The sequence below is a fragment of the Saccopteryx leptura genome, chromosome X (genome assembly GCF_036850995.1).
Source record: "Saccopteryx leptura isolate mSacLep1 chromosome X, mSacLep1_pri_phased_curated, whole genome shotgun sequence".
Classification (NCBI taxonomy): Eukaryota; Metazoa; Chordata; class Mammalia; order Chiroptera; family Emballonuridae; genus Saccopteryx; species Saccopteryx leptura.
In genome coordinates, this window is record NC_089516.1 from 36,060,292 (window position 1) to 36,082,846 (window position 22,555).

General features: G+C 37.3%; 1 protein-coding gene across 2 annotated transcripts in view; it reads right to left on the reverse strand.

The window, feature by feature from the left end:
* Positions 1 to 9,364: 9,364 nt before the first annotated feature.
* The window catches only part of F8 (coagulation factor VIII), a 216,840-nt gene continuing 203,649 nt past the window's right edge, over positions 9,365 to 22,555 (reverse strand). For both annotated transcript variants that reach the window (XM_066356154.1, XM_066356155.1), the window contains one exon: positions 9,365 to 9,561. In XM_066356154.1, coding sequence (XP_066212251.1) covers positions 9,406 to 9,561 — 156 coding nt within the window. In that variant the 3' untranslated portion in view covers positions 9,365 to 9,405. The remainder of the gene's footprint in view (positions 9,562 to 22,555) is intronic.

The window sequence follows — 22,555 nt, forward strand, 5'->3', positions numbered from 1 at the left end:
TCCATGCACCTCTCTATCCTATGAACCCCCACTGAGAGTAATCCTTAGAGAGGTCATAACCCCTCATCACCCCAACTCAGCAGGAAGAAGTTACAGAAGATGATGACTTCTGTCCCCTTTCCCTTGAGCCTCTCTAGGAATCATTCTCTTTCCCTTTTATATAAATATGTCAAATAGTTGGGAATCTTAGGTTTTATTTCTTTAACCCTGCCAGCATGAGTTTCATTTCAGGGCTTGCAGCAGGTGACCAACCACAAAGGAACGTCCGACGTCACAATTCTAATGAAGTCAAGGACGGTTGAAACTGCTGATGATTGAAAATGCACAAACATCCATAATTAGTGGAAAGCACCCCTACGCCCAGCCATAGCGGCAGCCAACCAGCAAATGCCCCTCCACCCTTTCTACTTCCCTAACCTAACACTTAAAACGTGGCCTAAATCTGTAGCCGGTGCTGCTCTCCCTTATGAGAAAGCCCGGCAGGTTTCCTTTCATTAAAGCCTGTTACACTGGTCTTTCGGACTCTGATTGATTTTATCAAGGATGAACCTCCCCACAGTGAAAGTCCCTCCAGACCCTTGAGGGCTGCTCATTCCTGAGAGAAGGGCAGCCCTTTCCGCATCTCCGCTCTTCTTGCCAGTCTCGATGTGGCTTCTCCTGTAATAGTTGGTTATGTTCTCCTCTTCCTTTAGTTCAAAGTTGAGTTTTCAGCTTGTTTGCTCTCAAATTTAGGTTTGATCCAATCTGGTCCTGGAAGGTGGCAATTGAAACATCTCCCTACTCTGTCACCATCTTGGAATCCTGTTTTGTTTTTTTAAATTTTAATTTATTTACTTATTCATTTTAGAGAGAGGAGAGAGAGAGAGAGAGAGAGAAAAGTGAGGGAGGAGCAGTAAGCATCAATTCCCATATGTGCCTTGACCAGGCAAGCCCAGGGTTTTGAACTGGCTACCTCAGTGTTCCAGGTCGATGCTTTATCCACTGCACCACCACAGGTCAGGCCAATCCTGTTTTATTTTATTATATGTTTTTCCTGACTAGAATGTCAACAACCTGAAGGCAGGGATTTTTGTCTTATTTTTCCACCGTTGAACAGTACTTAGCATAAGTGCTCAATAAACATTTTTTTGAATAAGTGAGTAAATGGTGAATTTTTGCAGATAATGTTCACTGCCTGAACCAACAGTCATTCCTACCCCCCCCCCCCTTTTTGCTTACTACATACTGTATAACTGGAGAAACTAGAAAAGCTGAATCCTTCCTTTTCAAATCACCATTGCAGCCAGCAATGGCGCTGTTGACATAGTTCTGAACAAGAAAGTATAACAAAAATTTGATGGGTAGCTTCAGAGAAGACGTTTTGCTGTACTGATCATACAGATGGCACTACCATTTTTCCTTTGTGCTGCCTTGAACGTTAAGTCTTAGCTGAAGTTGGAGCAGCCATCTGTGACCATGAGGCAATGTACATGAGGAAAAGGCCAAAAAAATTGACATCTATTCTGGCTCTATTTCAAGCCACTAAACCTACCTCTACACTTCTTGGTATAAGAAAAATAAACACCAGACCAGGTGGGAGCACAGTGGATAGAGCGTTGGCCAGGGATATTGAGGACCCAGGTTCAAAACCCCAAGGTCATTAGCTTGAGCACAGGCTCATCTTTTTTTTTTTTTTTTTTTTTTTTATAAATTTTTATTAATGTTAATGGGATGACATTAATAATTCAGGGTACATATATTCAAAGAAAAACATGTCTAAGTTATCTTGTCATTAAATTATGATGCATACCCCTCGCCCAGAGTCAGATTGTCCTCCGTCACCCTCTATCTAGTTTTCTCTGTGCCCCTCCCCCTCCCCCTAAATCTCTCCCTCCCTCCCTCCTGCGTCCTCCCTCCCCCCACCCCTGGTAACCACCACACTCTTGTCCATGTCTCTTAGTCTCATTTTTATGTTCCACCAATGTATGGAATCATGTAGTTCTTGTTTTTTTCTGATTTACTTATTTCACTCCGTATAATGTTATCAAGATCCCACCATTTTGCTATAAATGATCTAATGTCATCATTTCTTATGGCTGAGTAGTATTCCATAGTGTATATGTGCCACATCTTCTTTATCCAGTCTTCTATTGAAGGGCTTTTTGGTTGTTTCCATGTCTTGGCCACTGTGAACAATGCTGCTATGAACATGGGGCTACATGGAGCACAGGCTCATCTTACTTGAGCAGGGACTCACTAGTTTGAGTGTGGGATTGCCGGCTTGAGCGTGGGATCATAGACATGACCTCATGGTCATTGGCTTGAGACCAAAGGTCGCTGGCTTGAGCAAAGGGTCACTCACTTGGCTGAAGCCCCCCCACCCAATCAAAGCACATATGAGAAAGCAATCAGTGAAGAACTAAGGTGCTGCAACTATGAGTTATTGCTTCTCATCTCTCTCCCTTCCTGTCTCTCTGTCCCTGTCTGTCCCTCTCTCTCTGGCTCTCTCGCAAAAACAAAAACAAAAACAAAACCAAAACCCTTATTGAAGTCATTGTAATTTGGGCTCTCTGTTACTTAACATATTTATAACAGAAATACTCATCCACTCTTTGATAGGGTTTAAAAGGAGCTGTGTCAGGTGGGAAGCCACTTACTCGACAATTGACTTAGCGCCAAGAGATCCAGAGAAGCTAGTGAACTAAGCTTCAGTCTTCAAAGTGCAGCAGAAGCTGACCAGAGTCTGCTTCTAAAGTCTCTGAAGTTCCAAATAGAATCCTGCCACTCTTTATGACATCATTTACTGCATTGCCCCTCCCCCAGTCTCTCCTTATTTGACAGTTAAGCATACAGACATCTTTTTCTGTCTATGCATAAACATCTTTGTTGATACCAAAACCTATCCTTACAGTAGCTATGTCCTCTTAGGTTTGAAGAATTCTGAAATATTTTATTTGCCACGTGGTATCTACTATAGTTTATAATAGTGTATATGTGAGACTTTAATAGATGATAAAGGTGGTATTTTTATATCAGTAGGAGAAACAGAGATAGGTTAATATGATTGGCTATATATTTGGATACACTAAAGTGAAAACCCTATTTACAAAAATCAATTCTAGAGTTTTAAATTAAAGATTAAGAATGAAACAAAAATAAAAACATATACATATTAAAATAAAATATGAATGAATATTTTTATAATCTTAATGTGAAAAAGCTACTGTAAGCATGTCATAAAACTCCAAAGCCATAAATAAACATATAGGTAAATTTATTGCATAAAAATCTAATGCTTTCATACAGCAAAATATTGTAGAGAAAGATAGAAGATTAATGACAAATAAGATAATGCATTTTTTAACATATATGACAGCTTCTCAAGGATTCTGGTTGGTCTCAACCTCTAGAAAACTTATAAAAGGAGGGTTAGTGGGATGAACCACAGTCTCCACTGCTGTATACAGTCGTAAAAGATAACCCACTGGATCACTTGAGTGTCAAGCATATTACTCTCTGTCCCTATTGTGTATCATCAGCTCCAACTCCTCATGAATAGAATGGTCAATTACTCTTACTAGTATGGCAACTCTTGTCTGTGAAGTAAGAAAGGAAAGACTATTAATTGAGTAAGCATCTCTCTCTTGATCTGCTTAGTATCTCCCAGTTCTTAGCACCTCCCTCCTCCCTCTTGAAAAAATAAATTTCCCAGCTTCTGCTAGTGTTGCTGTGTGGAACCGAATAGAAAATCATAGGTTGTAGGATTAAATTACCCTTTTTTTAGGTGAGAAGAAGGGAGATAGTGAGGTAGACTCCTGCATAAGCCCTGACTGGGATCCACCTGGCACCCTATCTGGGGCCTGATGCTTGAGTACCAAGCTATTTTTAGCACCTGCCGCTGATGTGCTCCAACTGAATTATCCTCAGTGCCTGGGGCCACACTCAAACCAACCAAGCTCTGACTGGCTGCAGGAGGAGAATAGGGAGAGAAGGGGGAGAAGGAGAGGGAAAGAAGCAGATGGCCATTTTTCCTGTGTACCCTGACCAGAGATTGAACTCAGGACGTCCATACGCTGGGCCAATGTTCTATCCACTTAGCCACTGGCCAGGGCCTAAACTACTTTTCAAATTGTCTAAATCAACAGTTTCTCAAGCAATTTTCCTTACTTAACACACCACTTGTACCTTCATTTCCAGAGTTACACAAAGCCACCAATTTCCTGGCTGTTTTGGAAGATTCTGTAGTGCAAATCCAGTTGTTTCTGGGCTTTCTTAGAATACTATTTCTCAGAATACTAGTTGACAGCCTAGTATTCTGCTTTCTAGGGAATTCAAAGTTAGTTTCTAATTATATGTATTCTTTCTATTTTTAAAATTTTTATTACCCTAGTCTCCTCTCTCTTAAGAATTTATGAAGCCCTTCTCCTCTTTAAAAATTTTATGGTTATTTTATTGGAGAATGAAAGTTAAGGTTTTCATTCAATTTACCATCTTTAGTTGGAAGTTCTCAAGCAATTTCAAAATATTAATAACAGGCTGCTGGGGGAGCATCAGGAGGAGTGCCATGCAAACAATATGAACGGGATTCACGGAAGGAAAATGTTCCTCAGAGGAAATTATATTTAAGTGATATTTAAGTTGAGACCTAAAAGATGAATAGGAATTAGCTAGATTGGTGAAGGGGGAGGGAGAGATTGATACAGAAGATACAGTGTTATAAAAGATTGGAGGCAAGAGGAAACATGACAAATAAAGGAATTGCAAAGTAGGAGATGGAGGACTGATGCATGATGAAGCTGGATGTGGATTAAGAAATATTTGAGGGAAAATGGATAGCACCTATTGAATTATAGAAAATGCTGCAGTGAGGGAGAGGGAGATGTCAAGGATAAAACTTGAGTTTCTGGTTTGGTGACTAGTCATGTCAAATACTGAGTAGAGATCTAGGAGAGAGGACAATTAATATAATATGTGGGGTATTCGAGGCAAGGTGTACAGTAGACAATGGGATATTTAGATATTGTGCATAAGAGAAAGGTTGGCATAAAAATAGAGATATGTGATACCTTGGTTGGAAAAATTCTTGAATTGCATTGAGGAAATATTTTCTTCACATCTCTGTAAATGTTTTTTCACTGCCTTGTTGAATTGAAGATTTCAGTTGAAAATGATGTGTTTAGTAAGTACTGTTTGGGTTGCAAGTGAAAGAAATTCAACTTTTTGTTTAGGAGCAAAGAGGAATTTTGGTTCAGAACACATGGGCCAAGCAGAAATGTGAGAAGGGCAGATTCCTAAAGGAAGGGACGCTAGTTAGACAAAGGACAGGTGACCACATTGAGATCATCCCAATTCTTTCTTTTTTGTAAGTGGTCTATCTTGACAGGATGTTCTGAACATTTTATTTTATAAAATAGAAAAGCATGTGACTGAAAGTCTCAGTTTTGGTTAGAAAATATGGATTAAATCATACCCACAAGTTTCTGGGAGTGTTATATCAGTCATTACCCCTGGATTAGATAGCCAAAGAAAGAGGTTAAGAATGGTTACAATCAGTTCATAAACATTAAAGTTTAGCCTTTACTTAGTTTGTCATTATAAAGCTGAGTTCTGTATACTCTGTTTACAAAAAGGATACAGAATTTTTATATAACATTGAGAGATAGACTTGTAATATGTGTCTTCCAAAGATTTTTGGTTTGTAGTCTTGAGATTGTGTGATAAAATGTTTGTGACAAAAAATTATATTGTTTCACTTAAAGCTGCAAACTATATTTGTCATAAGAGATTGCATTAGCTCACCAATCTTCTAATAATTAGCTTGCTATGATGTCAGTGATCTTACAAATAACTCAACCAGCACTATAAAATGGTGAGGATTTTCTGGCATTAACAAGTGTCTATTTTCCTACTTGACAAGGTTTATGCCGGTAAACAATGCACAGTCTCATTCTTCTACATTGTCTCTGGAATTTAACATTGGTCCCAATCTATGTTCTGTTCTGGTCTTTTTATTTTTTTTATTTATTCATTTTAGAGAGGAGAGAGAGAGAGAGAGAGAAAGGGAGGAGGAGCAGGAAGCATCAACTCCCATATGTGCCTTGACCAGACAAGTGCAGGTTTCGAACCGGCGACCTCAGCATTCCAGGTCGACACTTTATCCACTGCGCCACCACAGGTCAGGCCTGTTCTGGTCTTTTTAAAATTCTGCCTTGTACTGAGAGACTGTTTGATTTGAAGATTCAAATTTGTTTTTTTATTACTATTATTTCATCTCAAATACATTTTATTCTATTGTTTTATTTGACCACAACCACTCTGATCTTTCCTTTAGGACTTTCCATTTTTATTGTAATAAGAACACTTAACATGAGATCTATCCTCTTAAGAAATTTTGACTTGCACAATAGTTTAGAGTTAACTATAGAAACTGTGTTGTGCAGCAGATCTCTAGTACTTATTCACCTAGAATAACTGAAACTATACCTGTTGAACAGCAGCTCTCCATTGCCCTCCTGGTCTCCTACATAAGCTCTTCTCCTGCATCAAAGTTTCATTTCTGATTTTTAAATCTTTATTTTGCTTCTTATAAATCATATCAGTGCCTCTATTTTTAAAATATCTTGCTCACATTTTTATTTCAAGTATAAAAACAATTCTCAAAGACCATTTGTTTGTATTTGTCAATGTCTTATTTAACTATTTATTGAGGAAACCAGCAGGAAGACAAAAGAGCTACTTCTAAGAATGTTTGAGAAATAGAGATATATATGGCCAATGGGGAAAATAATGCCAAAACGCAATTATTAAATTACACTATTTCAGATTTAGTCAAAGATAATTTCAGTAGTGACTGCCTATTATAAATGTATACACCTTGTGGCACAAAGCTCCCTGAATATTCTCTAAGAAAACTGTTACTGTTAATCAATGAAATAATAGCATTTCCCTTTGGAGCCTGTAATAAAAACAGATTATTAAATTAGATAGAAGAGTACTTAACCTTTTACAGAAAATAAAACCATATTAGCTTTGGAGTGAAATTCTCTACCAGACTACAAATCAAAACAATTTCCTGATTTCTGTAAATTGACCGCTAACCTTAAAAGAGTCTTACAGGACTATAAACCATTTGCACCTTGATCAGTTGTGGATTGTGATTACAAAGGGTGGGGGAAAAGTAGGTTTACAGTTGTGAGTACTTGAAATACAGAATTTATTCTTGTATTATTATTTATTCACTATTGTATTGTTTTCCATATGAACAACTGTAAACCTACTTTGCCCACCCCTGTACTGTGACAGCTATGATACAGTCCCTCCAAAATCAGATCAGGGTCAAGCAGGATTATTAGAGAATGCTCTAGCATGCAAATAAAATAAAATAAAAAAATTAGAAATAAACAAAAAACAAAAACACACACACACACAAAACAACTAGTCTCTTCCCTTTTCTGAGATTGCAATTTTTTCTCTTATTCTAGGCACTCTTGTTTCCAAATTGCCCTGGATTGTAAACTTTGAATGTTTCCTCCGCCTGCTCTATGGCATAGTCTTGCCTGTAGCCCCCTTTACCATCCAAGAGATGGTTGTGTGTCATAGTGAAGAGATATAGGAAGCAGTAAACCCTTTACAACCATATCTACTGGCCATGGAGCAAGGTGAGAGGTTCTTCTTTTGTGATGGATGTGGCAGACTAGAGTGTTTTTTGCACTTTCACTGGCTGATTTTCTTCCTTCTCCTCCTCCCCCCTCCCCCTCCTCCTCCCCCATCCCCCCTCCTAATTTCCCCTCCCCCTTCCTCCTCCTTCTTCCCCCTCTGCCCTCCTCCTCCGCCTTCTTCTTCTTCTTCTTCTTCTTCTTCTTCTTCTTCTTCTTCTTCTTCTTCTTCTTCTTCTTCTTCTTCTTCTTCTTCTTCTTTTTCTCCCTTTTTGAGAGAGGCAAGGAGAGGACGGGGTGGGGAAAGGAAGCATTTATTTGTTGTTCTACTCAGTCATACATTCATTGATTCCTTCCCGTGTATGCCTAACTGGGGATTGAACCCGCAGCCTTGTCACTTCAAGATGATGCTCTTAACTGACTGAGCTAACTTGCCAGGCCTCAATTTTCTTCCGACTTGATATTTCAACTATGTAAGTGGGACTGTAGTTTTCAGTCCTGGTATAGAATTTCCCCATTTCATTCTTGCATCATTTCAGTAGAAAATTAGCTGGGGGAGAGAGTAAAATGAGTGCATTATTAGAATTATAATATTGCATCTCCTCTCCCAGAGAGCTTTGGATTTTCCTCATTTTTCAGTGGAAATATTAAAAATGTGTCCTGTAGAAGCTTATTATGATTATTATCTTTCTTGGTCACCACCATTTCAAGGGGACATAGTTATTTTATTTCAAGGTTCCCAATACCTCTGTGATCCAAACTTATTATATTTTCTGTTGATTAGAATTAAGACCAAATGGCTTTATTTCTGCATCTTTCTGAAAAAAATTTTAAAGCTATGCATCCCTTAAAAATCTTATTAAATCTTTGTACACTCCTGTCAGAAAAATGCACACATGCATTCACAAATAATGGGACTATTAAATCCCATCTATGAGCCTCAGTTTAAGAATACTAGATTTTGAGTTAAAAAAAAGTACCACTAACAATGCCCCAAGAGATAGCTAGATAAGATAATTATATCTATTTTTAAGAAGGCAAAAATAGATTTTAAAAGTTCTTATATTATCTCTATTTTGCAAATTGTCAAAATGACTTGCCTTTTAACTTCAAAGCAATAATGATATGAGCCCCAAATATGTTTTGTCCCATGCTTGACTAGGATAATAAAAAAGTGAGTTTTATTTTAAATGTTTCAAGCTTAATCTAAAATATATATATATATATATATTTTTTGCCAGTCTTTGAGCAGCTGAAGAAGAGCTTAAGAGTTAAGTATGATGCAACATTTCCTTAAACTGCAGGATTAATGACAACTAATTTGGGAAGCTTCAGGGCAGTGTCTGTTTGGACTGCATAGTTGAAATACATAGAAAAGTGACAGTACCATGGGCAATGTAAGGCAGGAAGTAACCCAGAGGCCAGGCTCAGAGGTAGAAAGCAAGTCTGAGAAGCATGTTGGACTGAAGTCAGGGAACGGTCTGGACCTAAGAGGGAGAGTGAGAGGACTGGCAAGGGGTTTGTTGAAATCAGGACAGTGCAGGTCAAACTGGGATGGTTGGTTATTCCAGTGGTACCAGGTCAAGTGTGGTGGGAGAGGCACTTAAGACAATCTTATGATTGCATACTATATAAACAACTGTATATTACTGCATTTTATTGAGGGGATTCTATGTTATAAATGGTTTTATTGTATCAGGAGAATTTATGAAGATCTCAGAACTATTCCCTTGAAAATGTCAAAGGTCTCATACTTTATTTCTTGTCACGCTCAGTACAGCTGCTGTGCCTCGCAGCCCAGAACCTCCAGCCTCAGGGCAATCTGATACACCCAGCTCTGGGGGTGAATTCTAAGGTAGCGAGTCAATAGCGGTGGGTCCAGAGAGTTCACCACTGGTGTGAAGGAGTCTTGATTTCCATGAAAAACCTGAAAGGGTGATGATAGCATTTATTAGTTGTCCTACAGGGAAAAGAAATTGTGTTTTCCCAACGTGGTCAGGGAAAGTGGGTGTGACATCTAGAATTAAGAGCACCCTGCTTGCCTGCTGTGGAGGACCTTGCCTTCAGTTCCTAGACAATGCTAACTCTTTTGATCATGAGAGCTTTTGTATGTGGTCCGCTGTGTTCAGAATGCTCTTAGCTCATCTGTTACCCCATTTTTACCCTTTGGGTCTCAGTTTAAATGCCATCTCTTTAGAGAGATCAATGCTATCTAAAATAGGACTCTTGTTGATTCTAAACATCAACTTATTTGTTTTCTTCATAGCATTCAGTTTCTTCTCATTATCGGTTTACATGATTATTGATTGTTCCTTCTGTTTTCATCACCAAATGTCAGCTCCATGAGGGCAGAGACTTTAGTCACTTCTACATGTAGAATATATAGCATAATGTATATACATGGCAAATACACTATAAACGTTTGTTAAAGTGTGAGAAAAATTTTGAGAAACATTAAGGTCCCTGTTCTAACATTCTTTGATAAATGTTAATGGTATATTAGGAGGCTTCCACATCTGTCAGATTTATTCTTGATTATTTCCCTTCAAGTTTTTATTTTGAAATATTACCAACCTCAAGAAATTGAAAGACCAATGCAATGAACACTTAAATCATTCAACTAGATTCATCAATTGTTAATATCAATTGTTTACTTTCTTTCTGTACACACACACACACACACACACACACACACAGAGACACACACACACACAGACACACACACAATTTTCTGAAATACTTGAAAGGAAGTTGCAACCATGAGGGCATTTTACTTCCCAGTACTTCAGCATGCCAAACCAAAAAATAAAGTCATTTTCCTCCATACCCATAGGATAACATTATTATACGCAGCAAAAGTAATATTGGTATCACAATATCTTTATAGTTTTCCCAATCCAAAATTTAACAAAAGATCACACATTGCATTTACTTATCATATCTCTTTGAATCATTTTAAATCTTGAACAGACTCCTATGCTCCGCTTTTTTTTTTTTTTTTTTACCTCTGTGACATTCACATTTTAATTAATTAATTAAGATTTGGAAAATTTACTTTGGAAATTTTGGGCATTGATATTTTTAAAAGTCCAGTACCACTGTGGTGTAGAATGTCCCACATTCTAAATTTGTGTGACTGTTTCCTCATTATTTGATTTTGGTTAAACGTTTTTTTTTTGTTTTTTTTTGACAGAGAGAGAGAGTCAGAGAAAGGGACAGACAGAGACAGACAGACAGGAAGGGAGAGAGATGAGAAGCAATAACTCATAGTTGCAGCACTTTAGCTGTTCATTGATTGCTTTCTCACATGTGCCTTGACTAAGGGGCTCCAGCAGAGCGAGTGACCCCTTGCTCAAGCCAGTGACCTTGGGCTTCAAGCCAGTGACCTTTGGGCTTGAATTAGCAACCCTGGGGTCATGTCTACGATCCCATGCTCAAGCCAGCGATCCCGCGCTCAAGCCGGTGACCTCGGGTTTGAACCTGGGTCCTCTGCATCCCAGTCTGATGCTCTATCCACTGCGCCACCACCTGGTCAGGCGATTTTGGTTAAACACTTTTAGTAAGAATATTAAGTAGGTATGTGTCCTTCCCACTACATCACGTCAAGGGACACATGATGGGGCAGTAAGAGGTTTGTTTCTTGTGATTTTGTGATTGTTTTGAGTTTACAGAACACTTAGTTTCCACCATTTGACTTTTTTTGTTCACTACCAAGCGTTCTAGATATGTATCCCCCTTCCCCAGAAAAAAATGCCTTTCCAAATCTGCCACCTCTAGTCGCACAAGCCAATGCTATGATCCAGCAGGATTCCAATATTAGTGTTTTATTACTCAGGGTATGACTCTCTCTCTTTTGAAGTGATTTTATCTGTGTTTTACCACCACTGCGTCTCACCCTGACCTTTCCTCTTTTTTTCACAGTCTCTCTTTAATTCTTTCCAGAGAGCTCTGGAGCTAGGTCAGCTGGCTTTGTATGCTTGTTTCTTACTTATTTGTAACTTTAATCTTATAGTAATTTTGTCTTCCAGTTATTCTGTAAGTGAGTTATAGGTGGCTTTATTTGCAATTTTTATATACATATACTTTTGAAAGCTGTATAGAGAGATTTAGGCAGCTATTATCTGATGAGAATGTGTAACACAGTACTTGGAATTTTAAATGCTATTTTAAACTATTTTCCAACTATTTGTTTTTGGCATATAGAAATACAATTAAAATCTGCATTTATTTTGTGTTTAGCAACTTTGTAAAACTATTCCATTAAATCTAATAAATTATAGATAGATAGATAGTTTCTTTTGGATTTTTCTATGTATGCCACCATATTTTCCACATATTATGAGAGTTTGTTTCATCTCTTTCAATCCTTACACATTTTTTTTCTTACCTGACTGCACAGCTTAAGACACCAAATGCAGTTTTTAATAAACATGGATGTACTAGATTAAAAATGGCTATTAATTCTTTGACATTCCTCCCATAAAGAGGTAAGTTTATTTTGCTTTGTTTTAAACGTGAACTGGCCATTGATTCTTTGGACTGAAAGAATATGGCAGAAATGATGCTGTGCCAGTTGTGGGCCTGGGCTCTTCAAGAGGACTGGTAGTTTCTATTTTGGTTTCTTGGAATCTAGATCTTATGTAAGAAGACTGACTGTGCTAAGACCATGATGCTGTGAGTAACCCAAGACATGTAGAGAGGCCCTGAAGAGACACTGTGTGGATAGAAGAGTCAAGACTTGTGAGTCAAGACGCTATCTAAAAAGTGGATTCATCCATCTATCTCCACTGATGTCACATGGATCACAGACAAACCAACCAGCCAGCCTAACCTCAATTGCCAATCCACAAAATTGTGACCAAGTTTTGGGGTAGTTCGTTATGCAGTAATACATAATTAGTAGAGTAGGCATCTTTATCTTATTCTCAATCTCAAAGGGAAAGCTTCCTCTATTTCACCTAAAATATATTTGTTGTAAGAATTTTGTGAATACTCTTATCACATTATGAAATTTTCTTTGTAGTCTTAGTTTGCTATTTATTTATTTTAATTTATTGTGTTTACATAGATTCAAGTGTCCCACTGAGTACATCCCCCCACCCCTGTGTTCCCCTCAACTTCCCCTTTGCCCCCCTCTCCCCTATGCCTTTCCGCTTTCCCTCTAGGATTTGCTTTTCTGCTCTCTATAACGTTGTGTTATGTATATATAATTTCACCAATCTCTTTCCCTTCTCTGATCCCATCCTCTCATCTCCTTTCCCTCTGTCCCTTATTAGTTTGCTATTTTTAAAATTAAGAATAGATGTTGAGGCCCTGGCCAATTGACTCAGTGATAGAACATCAGCTTGGTATGTGGAAGTTGTAGGTTTGATTCCCAGTCAGGGCACACAGGAGAAGTGACTATCTGCTTCTCTCACCTTCCCCCTTCTCTCTGTCTCTCCTTTCTCTTCCTCTCTTCCCCTCCCACATCCATGGCTTGGTTTGAGTAAGTTGGCCCTGGGCGCTGAAGATGGCTTGTGGCTTTGCCTCACAACTGAAATAGCTTGTTGCTGAGCCATGGAGCAGCAGCTCCAGATGGGCAGAGCATCGCCCTTAGGGTGCTTGCCAGGTGGATCTTGGTCGGGGTGCATGTGGGAGTCTGTCTCTGCCTCCCTGCCCTTGGGCTCACGCTGATGAGCTTTTGCTCAAACCAGATGAGCCCATGCTCAAGCTGGCGACCTCGGGGTCTTGAACCTGGGTCTTCCACATCCCAGTCTGATGCTCTATCCACTAGGCCACCACCTGGTCAGGCTGTTTGGTTCTTTTTGTAAAGTTTCAATCTCCTTGAAGTACTCATTTTGTTCATTAGTTTTTTGAACTCATTAAATTGTCAATCAGTGTTTTCTAACATCTCAATGAGAATTTTCAGAACTTCAATTGTGAATTCTCTATTGTTTAACTTTGAGGTTTCCATGTGATTGAGATTGTTTTCTGGAGATTTTTCATTTTCTTTCTAAACTATGTCTCTTTCTTGTGTACCTATGCTAATCAATTTCTTATTCCTTGATGGCATTTGAGAGTGGAAATTTTAAGAAATCTAACAAAAAAATCCAAAAAGTAATAAAATAAAAATACAATGTAAAATAGATAGAATTTACAAATAATGAAATGTAGGGAAAATTGCAAAAACAAGAGCAAAAACCAAAAAAATAATCAAAAACTAAGAAAATACCCACAAAAAATAAAAAGAAAAATATAAAAGTTAAAGAAAATGAAATTCAAAAGAAAAAAAGTGATTTCAGTTTTGAGAGGTTTTTCTGTTTTCTTCCACTTGGTGTCTCTATATTACAAGTTTTAGCCCTGTGTAATTCCTGGCTTAACCTCTGCTGAGATGTTGCTGTTGCAATGATTTAGTTGGGGCTGCACTTTTGAAGATTTGTCGGCCTGTTGTGAGGGCTTTACTGCTTTAGCAATGGCAATCTCAGGTCTCTGCATGCTCCTCCCCATGTCTCAACAGACCAGAGAATCAGATATAAAGCACCTCTGTTCCTCAGGGGAGAGAGTGGCTCTGGATAGCTAGCTGTAAGGTATGTCTCTGCCATTCTTCATTCCCTGCAAGGCGAGGAAGGTAGAATCTGGGAGGATGGAGGGCTGCACTTTGGTTTTCTCTGTCTCTGTGCCAAGTGAGCACTGCCAGCACACTGCTGGAACACTGGCCATGACCCCTTGTTCTGCTCTTGCTTTTTTTTTTTAAAAAAATTTATTTTAGATTTTATTTATTCATGAGAGAGAGAAAGAGAGAGAGAGAGAGAGAGAGAGAGAGAGAGAGAGAAAGAGAAATAGAGAGTGAGTGAGAGAAAGGAGGTTGAGTAGGAAGCATCAACGCCCATACATGCCTTGACCAGGCAAGCCCAGGGTTTTGAACCAGCAACCTCAGTGTTCCGGGTCAATGCTTTTTGCACTGTGCTACCACAGGTCAGACTGCCATTGTTTTTGTTTAGTATGTTCCCCTCTACCACTCAATCTCACCACTCCTCCTGGCAGAAGAAGACCAAGTCACTCCCAGTTTCTCCCCTCTCCAGAGACCCGGCAGATAAAAACCCAGCCAGTCCAGGCCTCTCTCCTCTCCAGAGCCAATTGCCAGTGTGTCTTATATTCTGTGTCCTCCCACCCCCACCCTTTCCATCTTTAGTCCATTTGGTGCATGGATCTTTCAGGCAAGCTTGTGAGCCCAGCTTGGGTTATTTCACTGCATTGTAGCTGTTTAATTTGTTGAAATTTTAAGGGCAGAGTTCAAGGGTATCTCTCACACTGCCATAACTTTGACATCATCTCTGTAGTAAGTTTTGAAATTGGGAAGTGTGAGTCCTCCAACTTTGTTGTTCTTCAAGATTGTTTCGGCTAGTCTGGGTTCCTTGAAATTTCACACGAATTCTAAGATCAGTTTGTCCATTTCTGCAAAAATGTCCATTGAGATTTTAATAAAATTGCCTCAAATCTGTAGGTAGCTTTGGATATTATTGTCATCTTAACAGTATTAAGTCTTTCAATCTATGAACCCGAGACTTTTTATTTATTTATTTAGGTCATCTTTAAGTATTTTTTAACAATGTTCTATAGTTTTCAGTGTATAAGCTTTGCACTTTTTACTTAAGTTTATTCCTAAATATTTTATTCTTTTGTATGGTATTGTAAATGAAATAATTTTCTTTTTGCATTTTTCATTGCTAGTGTATAGAAATATGACTAATTTTTGCATGTTGATCATGTATCCTAAAACTTTGCTGAATTCATTTATTAACTCTAATAATTTTTTTGTGGCTTCCTTAGGATTTTCTACATATAAAATTATATCGTTGGAAGAGATAGTTTTACTTCACTATTCCCAATTTGGATGCTTTTCATTTCTTTTCCTCTCCTAATTTGGCTATAACTCCAGTATAATGTTAAATTGAAGTGGCAAAAATGGTTGACCTTGTTTGTTTGCCACTTCTCCACTATTTCTTTTCTTTCATTCTGGGATTCCAATTATATGTATGATAGGCTTTCTCTGTATACCATATTTATCTTAATTTCTTTTTCATATGTTTCATCTTCTGTGCTATTTTGGGTAATTCCTTTAGCTATATCTTTCAATTAACTAAATTCTCTTTGTGCTTAATCTGCTATTGTCTTTTTGATTTTTAAACTTCAACAATCATGTTTTTAATTTGTAAATGTACTGGGTTTTTTTCCCAAAACTGCCTAATAACTTTGGATAATTTGCCATTTGTGTTTATGTTGCTATAGTTCATTGCTTTAAATATTTTTTTTTAATAATTTTATTTTTTTAATGGGGTGACATCAATAAATCAGGATACATATATTCAAAGATAACAAGTCCAGGTTATCTTGTCGTTCAATTATGTTGCATACCCACCACCCAAAGTCAGATTGTCCTCTGTCACCTTCTATCTTGTTTTCTTTGTGCCCCTCCCCACCCCCTATCCCTCTCCCATTCCCCCCTCCCCCCGTAACCACCACACTCTTATCAATGTCTCTTAGTTTCACTATTATGTCCCACCTATGTATGGAATAATACAGTTCCTGTTTTTCTCTGATTTACTTATTTCGCTTCGTATCATGTTATCAAGATCCCACCATTTTGCTGTAAATGTTCCGATGTCATCATTTCTTATGGCTGAGTAGTATTCCATAGTGTATATGTGCCACATCTTCTTTATCCAGTCATCTATTGATGGGCTTTTTGGTTGTTTCCATGTCCTGGCCACTGTGAACAATGCTGCAATAAACATGGGGCTGCATGTGTCTTTACGTATCAATGTTTCTGAGTTTTTGGGATATATACCCAGTAGAGGGATTGCTGGGTCATAAGGTAGTTCTATTTTCAGTTTTTTGAGGAACCACCATACTTTCTTCCATAATGGTTGTACTACTTTACATTCCCGCCAACAGTGTATGAGGGTTCCTTTTTCTCCACAGCCTCTCCAACATTTGCTATTACCTGACTTGCTAATAACAGCTAATCGAACAGGTGTGAGGTGGTATCTCATTGCCGTTTTGATTTGCATTTCTCTAATAGCTAAAGAAGATTAGCATCTTTTCATATATCTGTTGGCCATTTGTATTTCTTCCTGGGAGAAGTGTTTATTCATATCCTCTTCCCATTTTTTTATTGGATTGTTTGTTTGTTTGTTGTTGAGTTTTATGAGTTCTTTGTATATTTTGGATATTAGGCCCTTATCTGAGCTGTCGTTTGAAAAAATCATTTCCCATTTAGTTGGCTTTCTGTTTATTTTGTTATCAGTTTCTCTTGCTGAGCAAAAACTTCTTAGTCTGATGTAGTCCCATTCATTAATTTTTGCCTTCACTTCTCTTGCCTGTGGAGTCAAATTCATAAAATGCTCTTTAAAACCCAGGTCCCTGAGTTGAGTACCTATGTCTTCTTCTATGTACTTAATTGTTTCAGGTCTTATGTTTAGATCTTTGATCCATTTTGAGTTAATTTTTGTACAGGGGGAGAGACTGTAGTCCAGTTTCATTCTTTTGCATGTGGCTTTCCAGTTTTCCCAGCACCATTTATTGAAGAGGCTTTCTTTTCTCCATTGTGTGTTGTTGGCCCCTTTATCAAAAATTATTTGACTATATATATGTGGTTTTATTTCTGGACTTTCTATTCTGTTCCATTGGTCTGAGTGTCTATTTTTCTGCCAATACCATGCTGTTTTGATTGTCGTGGCCCTATAATAGAGTTTGAAGTCAGGTATTGAAATGCCCCCAGCTTCATTCTTTTTCTTTAGGATTGCTTTGGCTATTCGGGGTTTTTTATAGTTCCATATAAATCTGATGATTTTTTGCTCTATTTCTTTAAAAAATGTCATTGGAAGTTTGATGGGAATTGCATTAAATTTGTATATTGCTTTGGGTAATATAGCCATCTTGATTATATTTATTCTTCCTAGCCAAGAACAAGGTATATTCTTCCATCTCATTATATCTTTTTCGATTTCCCTTAACAATGGTTTATAGTTTTCATTATATAAGTCCTTTACATTCTTTGTTATGTTTATTCCTAAGTATTTTATTTTTTTTTGTTGCAATCGTGAAGGGAATTATTCTTTTGAGTTCCTTCTCAGTTGTTTCATTGTTGGCATATAGAAAGGCTATTGACTTCTGTATGTTAATTTTGTATCCTGCGACCTTACTGTATTGGCTTATTGTTTCTAGTAGTCTTTTTGTGGATTCTTTGGGGTTTTCGATGTATAGGATCATATCATCTGCAAAAAGTGATACCTTTACTTCTTCTTTTCCGATATGGATGCCTTTTATTTCTTTGTCTTGTCTGATTGCTCTGGCTAGAACCTCTAGTACCACATTAAATAAGAGTGGAGAGAGTGGACAACCCTGTCTTGTTCCTGATTTAAGGGGGAAAGCCTTCAGTTTAGTGCCATTTAATATGATGTTAGCTGATGGTTTATCATATATGGCCTTTATCATGTTGAGATATTTTCCTTCTATACCCATTTTGTTGAGAGTCTTAAACATAAAATTGTGTTGTATTTTATCGAAAGCCTTTTCTGCGTCTATTGATAAGATCATGTGGTTTTTGTTCTTTGTTTTGTTGATATGGTGTATTACATTAACCGTTTTACGTATGTTGAACCATCCTTGAGATTCTGGGATGAATCCCACTTGATCATGATGTATTATTTTTTTAATATGTTGTTGTATTCGATTTGCTAGTATTTTGTTTAGTATTTTAGCATCTGTATTCATTAGAGATATTGGTCTGTAGTTTTCTTTTTTTGTGCCATCCTTGCCTGGTTTTGGTATGAGGGTTAGGTTGGCTTCGTAAAATGTGTTTGGAAGTATTGCTTCTTCTTCAATTTTTTGGAAGACTTTGAGTAGAATAGGAACCAAGTCTTTTTTGAATGTTTGATAAAATTCGCTGGTATACACGTCAGGGCCTGGACTTTTATTTTTGGGGAGATTTTTAATGTTTTTTTCTATTTCTTCTCTACTGATAGGTCTGTTTAGGCTTTCTGCTTCTTCTTGACTCAGTCTAGGAAGGTTGTATTTTTCTAGGAATTTATCCATTTCTTCTAGGTTGTTGAATTTAGTGGCATAAAGTTTTTCATAGTATTCTACAATAATTCTTTGTATATCTACGGTGTCCGTGGTGATTTCTCCTCTTTCATTTTGGATTTTGTTTATATGAGTTCTTTCTCTTTTTTCCTTGGTAAGTCTTGCCAAGGGTTTGTCAATTTTGTTGATCTTTTCAAAGAACCAGCTCCTTGTTCTATTAATTTTTTCTATAGTTTTTCTGTTCTCTAATTCATTTATTTCTGCTCTGATTTTTATTATCTCCTTTCTTCGGCTGGTTTTGGGTTGTCTTTGTTCTTCTTTTTCTAGTTCCTTAAGGTGGGAAGTTAAGTGGTTCACTTGGGCTCTCTCTTGTTTGTTCATATATGCCTGAAGTGATATGAACTTCCCTCTTATCACTGATTTTGCTGCATCCCATAGATTCTGATATGTTGTATTGTCATTTTCATTAGTCTGTATATATCTTTTGATCTCTGCACTTATTTCTTCTTTGACCCATTCATTTTTTAAAAGTATGTTGTTTAGTTTCCACATTTTTGTGGGATTTTTTTCCTCTTTTTTGCAGTTGAATTCTAGTTTCAAGGCTTTATGATCAGAAAATATGCTTGGTACAACTTCAATTTTTCTGAATTTGCTGATGTTGTTTTTGTGGCCCAACATATGGTCAATTCTTGAGAATGATCCATGTACACTGGAGAAAAATGTATACTCAGTCACTTTGGGATGAAATGTCCTGTAGATGTCTATCATATCCAGGTGCTCTAGTGTTTTGTTTAAGGCCACTATGTCTTTGTTGATTCTCTGTTTGGATGACCGATCTAGAGCTGTCAGCGGTGTATTGAGGTCTCCAAGTATGATTGTATTTTTGTCAGTTTTTGTTTTAAGATCAATAAGTAGCTGTCTTATATATTTTGGTGCTCCTTGGTTTGGTGCATATATATTAAGAATTGTTATGTCTTCTTGATTCAGTGTCCCCTTAGCCATTATGAAATGGCCATTTTTGTCTCTGAGTACTTTTCCTGTCTTGTAGTCAGCATTATCCGATATGAGTATTGCTATACCTGCTTTTTCTTGGATGTTATTTGCTTGGAGTATTGTTTTCCAGCCTTTCACTTTGAATTTGTTTTTATCCTTGTTACTTAGATGAGTTTCCTGTAGGCAGCATACAGTTGGATTTTCTTTTTTAATCCATTCTGCTACTCTGTGCCTTTTTATTGGTGAGTTTAATCCGTTTACATTTAGTGTAATTATTGATACTTGTGAGTTCCCTATTGCCATTTTATATCTTGCTTTCTGTTAGTTTTGTGTCTTGTTTGATCCTTCTCTTTTGTTTTTCTATCTTTTGTTTTTATTTGGTTGTATTCCATACATCTTTCCTCTGTTGCTATCTTTTTTATCTCATGTGCTTCTGTGGTGGTTTTTTCAATGGTGGTTACCTTTGAATAATGAAAAGGGTCCCTACCCTGTTCATTGTAGCGAACTATTTTGTGAGTACTTTTGCACTCCATCGTCCTTTGCTACTGTTAATCTCCATCTTCTCCCCCTCTTTCTTTTTGTTGTTGTCACAGTTTAAATTTGGTTTTATTGTGTTCTTCTTGGAGCTTTTACTTGTGGCTCTGTTTTTTTTTGTTCTTTGTATCTGATTGGAGAACCCCCTTTAGTAATTCCTGGAGTGGGGGTTTTCTGATGATAAATTCCCTCATCTTTTCTGTATCTGTGAATGTTTTTATTTCTCCTTCATATTTGAAGGCTAGCTTTGATGGGTATAGTGTTCATGGCTGAAAGTTCCTCTCTTTCAGGACTTTAAATATTGGGGTCCACTCTCTTCTAGCTTGTAGAGTTTCTGCTGAGAAATCTGATGATAATCTAATGGGCCTTCCTTTATATGTTTTATTCTTCTTTTCCCTGGCTGCCTTGAGAATTTTTTCTTTGCTGTTGGTTTGTGTCAATTTCATTATGATATGCCTTGGAGTAGGTTTGTTGGGGTTAAGAAAACTTGGAGTTCTGTTTGCTTCTTGAACTTGAGGCTTTAGTTCTTTCCACAGGCTTGGGAGGTTCTCATCTATTATTTGTTTGAGTATGTTCTCCATTCCATTTTCTCTCTCTTCTCCCTCTGATATACCTATTATTCTTATGTTATTCTTTTTGATGGAGTCAGATAATTCTTGTAGGGCTATCTCATTTTTTAAAATTTTTGAGTCTCTTTCTTCTTCTCTCTGTTGTGCCTCAAGTTGCTTGTCTTCTATTTCACTAATCCTCTCTTCTATTTGACCTGTTCTATTAGCTAAGCTTGTTACTTCGTTTTTCAGCTCGTGAATTGAGTTTTTCATCTCTGTTTGATTTGTTTTTATAGTTTCAATTTCCTTGGACATATATTCTTTGTGTTCATTGAGTTGTTTTCTGAGCTCCCTAAATTGCCTTTCTCTGTTTTCTTGTATATCTCGGAGGATTTTTAGGATTTCTATCTTGAATTCTCTGTCATTTAGCTCCAAGGTTTCCAATATATTAAATTTTTTCTCCACAGATTTTTCCTCATCTAGCTGTGTTACCTCTCTTTCTTTTGTATCCATGATATTTGATTTTCTCTTCCTTAATGGCATCTGAGGGTGGTTTTGTTGATAGTATTAATGAGATTTAATAAAGAATAAAAAGTTTAAAAAAATAATAAAAAAAATAAAAAATCGAAAAGAGTTGTTTTTTTTTAAAAAATTAATAATGAAATAAAGAAAAATAAAATAAAATAAAAATTTTTTTTAAAAAAGGAAATTATTCCCCCCCCCTCCTTTTTTCCTCTCCTCTCCTCTCCCCTCTTTCTTGAGAAGGTCTTGTGGTGGACCGTGAATTATAACAAACAATGCCTGTGATGGAGGGCCTGAATTGGGGAAAAGTAATAAAGGGGCAAAAAAAAAAAAAGAAAAAGAAAAAAAAAAGAAAAAAGAAAAAAAAAGCGTATGGACCCACAAAAAGCAAATAAGGAAAAAATTTGGGTCAAGAATAAAATGATTTGCTTTTAGGTGTTGGTTGTCTAAGAGTTATGATGAGAGGATTAAGAGGAAAACGGAAAAATGGGGGGACAAATTAAAATATTACTATTGTATTTAGTGGAACAAGAACTACATAATATGGAGAGCCAGGGATGGGAGCACTGCTAGTGAGTTAAAAAGGTGAAGTAAAAACCCCCCAAAATGCCACAAACATAAGTTTGAGTCCCAGATAAGATAATTTGTTTGTTATTGAGGTTTGAATGAGAGGAGATGTAAAGGAGAAAGGAAGAAACTAATATAGAGGGAGAAAAGAAAGAGAGAGAGAGAAAAAAAGAGGGAACCACTAAAAGAAGAAAAAAGGAAGGAGAGAGACAGAGAGAGAGTTAAGGGTTTTGGAGTGCAACCCTCATAGAGAGAAAGGAAGAGAAGAGAAAAGATAATGGGAGATGTAACACTTATGGGTAGTGTAGTTCAAGGAGAGGAGAGAGTAAGACCGGTAGAGAGTTAATCGTCCAAATTGGAGGAGGAAAAAAAAAGTATCAAGAATGAAGATAAGAGAAACAAACGAACAAATATAATAAAATGGGATAGGTTATAAAGTCTGCAGATTATTCTTGATTTTGAGAGGTTATCTTCTTGCTTTTTCTTTTCTCTCCCTCTTCCTGGTCGGTGACTCTGTACCCCGGGTTTTGCCCCTTTGGCACGCTCAGGTGGAGGTTTGCAGTTGATAAGTCTCTATGGCAATGTCATGTATTGTGCTTTAGTCTCGTTGGCAGTCGAAGCTCATTAGCATTTATAGGCTCCGACAGTGAGAGAGTCCGTGTTCCTGGAGCCTTTCTCCTAGTCTTTCCTTCC